This window comes from Carlito syrichta, unplaced genomic scaffold (genome assembly GCF_000164805.1).
Source record: "Carlito syrichta isolate Samal-C Ts95f unplaced genomic scaffold, Tarsius_syrichta-2.0.1 Scaffold314799, whole genome shotgun sequence".
In the NCBI taxonomy this organism is placed as follows: domain Eukaryota; kingdom Metazoa; phylum Chordata; class Mammalia; order Primates; family Tarsiidae; genus Carlito; species Carlito syrichta.
Genome location: NW_007258895.1, coordinates 189,367 through 197,498, shown reverse-complemented (window position 1 = coordinate 197,498; position 8,132 = coordinate 189,367). Strand labels below are relative to the sequence as shown.

Below are 8,132 nucleotides of genomic sequence, written 5' to 3'. Positions count from 1 at the left end.
CCACTGCACTCCAGTCTGGGTGACAGAGTGAGACTCCAACTCAAAAAAAAAAAAGACCCGCAGCAGGGCTCTGTGGCTCAGCCTGCAATCCCAGCACTTTGGGAGGCCGAGGCAAGTAGATTGCCTGAGCCTGCGGGTTTGAGAGCAGCCTGGGCAACTTGGTGAGACCTCATTTCTAAATAAATCAAAAATTAGCCGTACATTATAGTGCACACCTATAGTTCTAGCTACTTGGAAGGCTGAGGCGGAAGGAACACTGGAGCCCAGCAGGTCAATGCTGGGGTAGCCATGAGTGTGCCACTACACTCCAGCCTGGGCAATGGAGTAAGACTGCAACTCGAAAAAAACCCCCAAAAAACCCCACAAGCATAGGAAAAGACATACTAGCTCAGTGATAACCAAAAAATTCCACTTTCTTTCAGCTAGGCAAGGAATAGTGGTTATGGCAGTACTGACACATACTGGGAGAAAAAAATCATTTGTGTTGTTGATGGGAGCATAAATTACTAGCCTTTCTGGAAGGCACTCAGGCAATATGTAGCAAAATCTAAAACCAAGTAAGTGTGTAGAAATGTGCAAAGTTATTGTGCATTTGTGTATAAAACTACATTCCACCTTAAGACATCAAATAGAGGATTGTTTAAACTGGCATAGCTACACAGTGGAATACTCTGCAGTTCTTAAAAGAGGTCAGGTAGATTTTGTTTTGACATGGAAAGAGATCCATAAATATATTGAGTAGCCAGGTGCAGCGGCATACACCTATAGTCCCAGCTACATGGGTGACTGAGGCAGGAGGATTGCTTGAGCCCAGGAGTTCTGGACTATAGTGCACTATACTGATCAGGTATTCACACTAAATTTGACATCAATATAATGACCTCTCAGGAGGTGGGGACCACCAAGTTGCCTAAGGAAGAGCGAACTGACCCAGGTGAAAACAGCAGATCAAAGCTCCTGTACTGACCTGTGTATAGGCACTGCACTCTAGTCTGGGCAACAGAGAAACCTTGTCTATTAAAAACATATATGTAAATGTGTATGTATAGAGAAAGACAGAATAGTAAACTAAACAAACCAAAAAAACCCCCACATGCACAGGATATATGATACAACCCAATATATTTTTGTTTGTTTGTTTTATAGGTATTTAAAGTATTTAGGCTGGGTGTGGTGGCTCACGCCTACAATCTCAGCACTTTGGGAGGCCGAGGTGAGAGGATTGCCTGAGCCTGCGGGTTTGAGACCAGTCCGGGCAACATGGCGAGACCTCATCTCCACAATAAATTTTTTTTAAAAAGTTAGCTGGGTGTGGTGTTGCATACCTGTAGTTCCAGCTCCAACCTAAAGAAAAAAAAATTGCCTTTTTTTTTTTTTTGAGCCAAGGTCTAGCTCTGTCACCTAGGCTGGAGTGCAGTGATATGATCCCAGCTCACTGCAACCTCACCCTCCTGGGTTCAGGCGATTCTTCCATCTCAGCTTCCCACGTAGCTGGGACTACAGGCATGCACCATTATGCCCAGCCAATTTTTTTAGAGATAAGGTCTCACTATGTTGCCCAGGCTGGTCTCCAACTCCTGCGATCAAACGATTCTCCCACCTCAGCCTCCCAAACTGCTGGGACTGCAGGCATGAGCCAGTGCACCTTGCCTATTCAGATATTTTTAAGAAGCCTAAAGGACAGGAGTCTTGTTGGGAGTAGATTATGAGAAGAACCTCGCCTTGTTATCTTGTTTTATAACAGTCCTGTTACAAGGAGGAAGGCTGGGAATAAATAAGTAATGGGGACAGTTGATCTACTTAGCAGTTTAAGTCCGGTGCAGGAGTGAGACCAGCACCCTCACTGAGGGAGCATGGCTTCGGTCTATGGTCTGCAATCAAGGTGCTGGAAACCCTGGCAGGGCCCACACACACATTCTCCCATTGTCCTGGTATTTTGTGGTGTTCTGGAAAGATCTAGCATATATTCTGGTTATTGACTTTGAATTCCCTTAGAGTTGTTTAAGGAAATGTCCTCAATGTTCTGCAGTAAGGCGCTAAGAAAATATTTAAGCATTTAGTATGATTCCAGAAGGGTTTAGAAAATAAAGATAATGGGTCGTTTTTTCCTTCAGATATAATGAAATCTAAAAGCAACCCTGACTTCTTGAAGAAAGACAGATCCTGCGTCTCCCGGCAACTCAGAAACATCAGGTCCAAGGTGAGTCTGGGGCCCAGCGCCTGATGGGTGAGGTTTGAGGTCGCTGGGTAGAGGAGCCCAAATCAAAGCCCAGGCACCAACCACAGCCAGGCCCACCATGGGCTGCAGCAGCAGATCCCTGGGTCCAGGGCTCAGCGACCCACACTCACCCAGCTATGCTGGTGCTAGTGGCTTCAAGCTTTGTCTCTTTCACGGAGCTGTCTCCTGGCAGTGACACTGGGAAGCCAGGGCAGTGAGAAGCAGGGCTTGGAGTGACCAGCTTCTACCTCTAAGGCCAGGTTTCATCCCAACCTGTCCTGTCAACCTGCTGTGTCTGTGTTGTCCCTTGCACGTCACTGTCATAATGCTGACGCCGCCTGCATTCCAGAAACAAGCCACCTGCTCTCCTTCCCCCCCCCCAGCCAGGAAGTAGCAGACTCCGGTGTGCTTCTCAGAGCTGGGTGTCCTTCTCTGCAGGAAGGATGGGTGGAGGGTGGGAACTGGCCAACACGTTGTGTTTAGGATTGATTGTGTGTGTGTGTGTCTCATTTTTGCTCTCTCCTCTGACAGTCCGTAATTGAGCAGGTCTCATGGGATAACTGAAACGCGCCTGCTTCCAGGTCCCTGTCATGTAGGTAAACCACCTCTCCTGCCCGCCTGCCCACTCGAGGGGTGGCTGTCTGCATGCACCGCTCACACCTCCATAGCAAACGCCTGCGTCACGGTTACTTTGTTTTCATTCATCCTGCTCCAGCAAGCACATACCAGGTCAAAGTGAGGTTTCTTTAACTGGCTCTGGGGAGTTGATTGGCACTCTAACCTCTTGACAAAGTTGACCCTTGGCAGAGGGTGCTCCCCCGCCTGGCGGATAGGCGCAGAGCCAGGCACCTGTCAGCATGCATGTCAGATCATCTGTGCACGGAAGCTGAACTCACTCCACCCTCTCTGGGACACCCTTCTTGCCATCTGTCTTAAGCTGGAGTTGACAAATGACCACTGCCACTGGCAAGCAAGTATGCCTTTGCCAAGGCCTCGCCCACCTCTTGAGCAGCCTTCTGGCTGAGGTGGTGGGGGAGCCTCCCGCACATGGGCAGGTCCCTCACAGGTTCTTTGTGGCCTCTCCTGGCCTCTCTGTCCTCTGGGGCCTCAGGACTGGCCATTGTGGAACATAAAAGTCTGTGGTAGAGCTCAGGATGATGATTCATAAGAGTGTGATAACTGTAAGCACTTAAATGTGTTTACCAGCCCTTTTTTTTTTTTTTTTTTTTGAGTTGAAGTCTCACTGTCGCCCAGACTGGAGTGCAGTGGCCGCTCCCAGCCACTGCAGCCTCGACCTGCCGGACTCCGGCGATCCTTCCACCTCAGGCTTCCAAGTAGCCGGAACTATAGGCGTGCTGCCATGCCCAGCTAATTTTTTTGATTTATCGTAGAGATGAGGTCTGGCCAAGTTGCCCAGGCAGGTCTCGAACCCGCGGGCTCAGGCTATCCACTCACCTCAGCCTCCCAAAGCACCAGATTACAGGCTGAGCCACCGAGCCCGGCTTGTACTTTTTTTTTTTTTTTTAAACAAAAGCTTTTCACTGGGTGCCATTGAAGGCATTGTCCAAAAGGGAGACAGTGGGTCTGGGACCTCCAAGAATGCATGGTCACTGTCTCCGCAGCTTGACCTCATTCATTCGGTGATGACAAGGCTAAGGGCAGCAGGGAGCAGGCCTTCCTCCCCATGCTGGTGCATTGCAGATGCACCCACTAGTCTTTCCATGAGACCCACAGCCCACAGCATTGTGCTGTCTGGGAACTTCGGTCTGAGGCTTGAGTGAAGTGGCTGTGCCTTAGGAAGAGTTGTAAGAGAATCCGGGTGTTTTAAACCTAGTCAGTTTTGGTTTTGTTTTTTTACGGTCCCAAGTCACTTATACCCAAGTATAGTTTAGGCTTGATTGAAAACAGCCTAGGCGTTTTTCTTTAAACGTGAAAAACGTTTTGTTTGGCAAAAACTTGTTCTTTTCTGGTTCGTGGTTTTCTTATTGAAAATTTTACTTCATCCTTGAGACTACATACTAGCTGTTGTCTTTGGGCTGTTCTTGGAGGAGTTTGAAGTTCACTATTAGTGACTTGGGCCTTTGGATCACTGATATAAGTGACAGTCAAGGGGAGGGAACAGGGAGCTTCTGTGGGATGCTTCCAGGGAAAGCCATATGGTGCCGTCCTTGAGGATGTGCCCCAGCGTGGTGCAAATCCCTATAAGGACCTAGAGACGAACACGTGGGCTCTTGGCAATAGGGCCTGTGCAGTGAGAAGTGCGGAGGCTTCTCTTGCTAGTGGGGAAACATCGGGCACGGGTCAGGAGTAAGAATACTGTTGGCACATCCAAGAAAGCCAGGGCAGACTCAGATGAGGGTGGCAAGGAACCCAGGGACAGGGTCTTCTCAAAGTGTTTTTTGAGTTGACATTTGGTTTGGCAGGGTTTCTATAATAAGAAAGTCCGTGGTGTGCAGGGACAGTCCTGCTGACCCGAGCAGAAATACAGGGACTTCAAAGACGTCCTCAGAGACACTGTGGCACAATGGGGCAGGGTCTGGCAGAACTGATCCTCTCAAGAGACATTGGCAGGCATACACATGGGGGTGAGTGTCTTCCTTTCCTAGACTGTATTTGGAGACTCCCCTAACCCCAAGAGGAGGCTAGAGAATGAAGCTGCCCAGAAAATGCACTTCTCGTTGGTGCTTTTTGATATGGCGTCTGATCGCACTGATCTGTCTTTTGTTATGTTCTGTTTTTATATTCTGTCTCACTCAAAAGGGTAGGTCTCAGCTCCTACAAGATCAAAGCAAGAGAGGTGCTTAAGGGCAGCACAGCCTTTTCTGAGATTGAGACCAGAGAATGCTTTCCTGGGGATTCTTAGGGGCTCTTATGTCTGTGGTCAGCTCAGTGTGGGGTTGCAGGAGGCACTTGGTGGAGAGACCAGCCTGGGGAGGATGAGCCCCAAAGGGAGCTGGCTGTACCCTGAATGTCCAGCATGGCAGCAATCCCTGTGCAGCTCTGTCCTTGGGCTAAGTAGCAACCCAGGAGAGAGAAGCCAGAGGGCTTGGAGAGAATGTCCCTCCTCCAGGAATGTGGGGTAGCATAAGGAGTTTTGCTTATTTCTCACCCCTAGAACCGTAGGGACCCCAGCTTCACCCAAGACCGAACTTTGTGCCGTTACTGGTGCAGAAGATGGTAGCTGCTGTGCTGGGTGCTGTGGCTGTCCAGGTATTCCTTCTTCCCGAGGCCTGCTGCAATATGGTTCTGTCACTCAGGGACTTCTGACGCTGTGCCCACAGAAAGCAAAGCCAGGATGGATGCTCACTGTTAGCACTGGTGTCTGAAGTGACCAGTTCACTGTGATCCTGATAGAAAGTCCCCAGCTAGAAGAAATTGGGATTAACAGTGACAACCCCTCAGCCATCAAGGGCCTGCCTCTGAGCCACACTTAAGTTCAGAATCACCTGCCTAGCTTGGTCCCAGCCCCTTTGGTAGTGACCAGACATCTGTTCACCTCCTTTGCAAGACAGGCTGCAAGGACCCTGAGGACACCTGGAGGCAGGTGTCACGGCACATCTGAGTTCAAAATGGGAGATGGATCTGCTCCCATGCCCTCACCTACTCTCTGTGGCAAACTTCGGAAGAAACCCTCAAACACAAAAGTAGAGCCTTAGCCAACTGCTCAAATTGAGGTCCATCTAGACCAGTGAGTTTTAAAATGTTTAACAGCAAAACCTTTTATTTAAAAGGCAAATAATTACTAATATGTTTATACACAACTCCATGGTGTAAAAAACAGAACAGCAGGGCTGTTCTGGATGAAACTGGGACAGGTGGGGGACACTGGAGCCCCCCGAACCTTGGAGAAAACCGGGTCCCCAGGTGTCAAGGAGCATCGGGCTGGCCAGTGAGTGCTCAGTTCCCTGGCTCCACCAAAGATGGGAATTGCAGCTCTGTGGGCCACAGTGTTTCATTTTGTGTTGTTCAGGTTTGGGCTGAAGCTGACATCCTCATGTCCTGAGCCAGGGGTCATCCTTCAGTCTTGCATTTCTCGGTAGAGCTCTGCCTTTGCCAGCTCTGGCACAGCTGAGCCCGTAGAACCGGGCAAGGCTGAGTCTGTTGGTGACACTGTGAAGATGGGAGATGGCTGAGGAGCCAGGGCCAGTCTCCAGTGGATGCTAGAATTTCATTCCCATTCATTTGTTGGGAAATACTGTTCTTTTCTTATGCAGAAATGAAATTTGGGGGGAAAGAATGAAATGGGAGATGTTCTGTCCTCAGTAAAATGTCGTTCATCTCTGGACATGCAGATTAAACTTTACCAACATCCCATGTGAATAGTGTTGGTTTTACATTCTGAAGGTCTTAGTAGGTATGTTGGCATATTCCTAAGGTCACAACACTTAGCCCAACAGGCTTCTGAGCAGGGAATGCCAGATGGGTCTGCAGGCAGAGGGTGCTGCCTAAGGCACCATGGGAGCAGGAACCCATCCCGGGACACCACATCCTACCAGTGATGAGGCCTTCAGGTTAATAATCACACAGGACCCAGACAGATCCTTACACAGGACAAGAGACATAGACAGTTTCCTAGCTATTAGCACAGTTTTGTTCCTGGCTCTTAGCACAGACTGGCTGGACCAGTCTGATCACTGCTTGTCTCAGGAGCCCTAAGCTAGAATTCAACAGCTTAAACTCATGGTTTTGTTTCTCTGTTTTTTGTTTTTTTTTTCCCGTCCAAGTGATTTTCCAAAGGGGAAAGCATACTCCACCGATAACACCATTTCACAGGGAACATCTCTCCTCCCAGCATGCCCACTAATCTCAGGAGCCCCTCCTCCGCCTGCATCTGCACCTGTCTCTCTGACTGATGCCGGCTCCACCAGCAGCCTGCTCTGCTCAGCACTACTCCAGAGAGTCTAACGGTCTGTGTGTTTTTCTCTTCCTGCTCTGTCTCCCCCAGAGTCTAAAGGAAGGTCTGACGGTGCAAGAACGGTTGAAGCTCTTTGAATCCAGGGACTTGAAGAAAGACTAGCTGTGTCCCGTTCAGCTTGAACACACACCTTTCCCAGCTTGCGGCAGCACAACCCAAGCGCTGCTTTTTGTCTGTACCTTTGTTTTTATTATTATTATTGTTGTTGTTGTCCATCATTAACTGTGGGTATGGATGCATGAGAGACTGGTTTATGGGTTGTTCACACCATTCCTGCCGTGTTGATTTCAACTTCCTGTTGTCTTTATCAAAGCTTTTTTTCCATGGTATTCTAAACTTAGTCCAGCAGTGGAGGCTGAGGAGGCTGTCCCCTCCCAGCAGGCATCTGTGTTAGCGTCCCTTCCTTGCTGTAATCCACCACACTCACTGTCAGTATTAAGGCTCAGCAGCCTGTTGATAAGCTAGCCCTGTCTCACCGAGTGCTGGTGTGGAAACTGGGCCCGGTGAGCATGCCTTGAGGTAGATGGAATCCCCGTTGGTCAGAGAAACAGCCGTGCGGACGCTCCAGTTTGGCCTGGATCACAGCACTGACTACTCAACCCGCCAGCCCGATGGTTAGAGGAGGAGGTGCACTGTCTTTTGGCCTGGGAGGAAGACAGCATTTTGTATTTGTTCCACTGATGCAGCTTAGAACCACACCCCAGATAATCGTGGCAAACCTTTCACAACCTGGAAAATGTTGAAAGCAACCATTCCTATTTTTGTTTGTTTTTTATTAAATCTTGCACAAAACCCCCGGCCCTTTCCTTCCTTCCTCCGCTCGTTACCTTTCGGGTCTCCAGTAACCCTGCTCTTTTCATAACTACTGAGATTGTTGACCTGCAGCCTGGGTTTCAGACTCTGATTGCAAAAAAAAAAAGATAAAAATCCCTCCCGGAATCATTCAGAGGGGGAAAAGGTTATCATTTCTTTCTTCTTCTTTTTTTTTTAATCTTTTTG

At 48.9% G+C, this 8,132-nt stretch overlaps 1 protein-coding gene across 3 annotated transcripts in view; it reads left to right on the top strand.

The window, feature by feature from the left end:
- Positions 1 to 7,925, top strand: part of MPRIP (myosin phosphatase Rho interacting protein) — a 145,010-nt gene extending 137,085 nt beyond the window's left edge. For 2 of the 3 annotated variants that reach the window (XM_008071986.2, XM_021705888.1), the window contains 2 exons: positions 2,115 to 2,200; positions 7,164 to 7,925. In XM_008071986.2, the coding sequence (XP_008070177.1) occupies positions 2,115 to 2,200; positions 7,164 to 7,235 (158 nt within the window). In that variant the 3' untranslated portion in view covers positions 7,236 to 7,925. Of the gene's footprint in view, positions 1 to 2,114; positions 2,201 to 2,749; positions 2,811 to 7,163 lie in introns of all 3 variants that reach the window. The other variant, XM_008071987.1, reaches the window with a different exon arrangement.
- Positions 7,926 to 8,132: the final 207 nt, after the last annotated feature.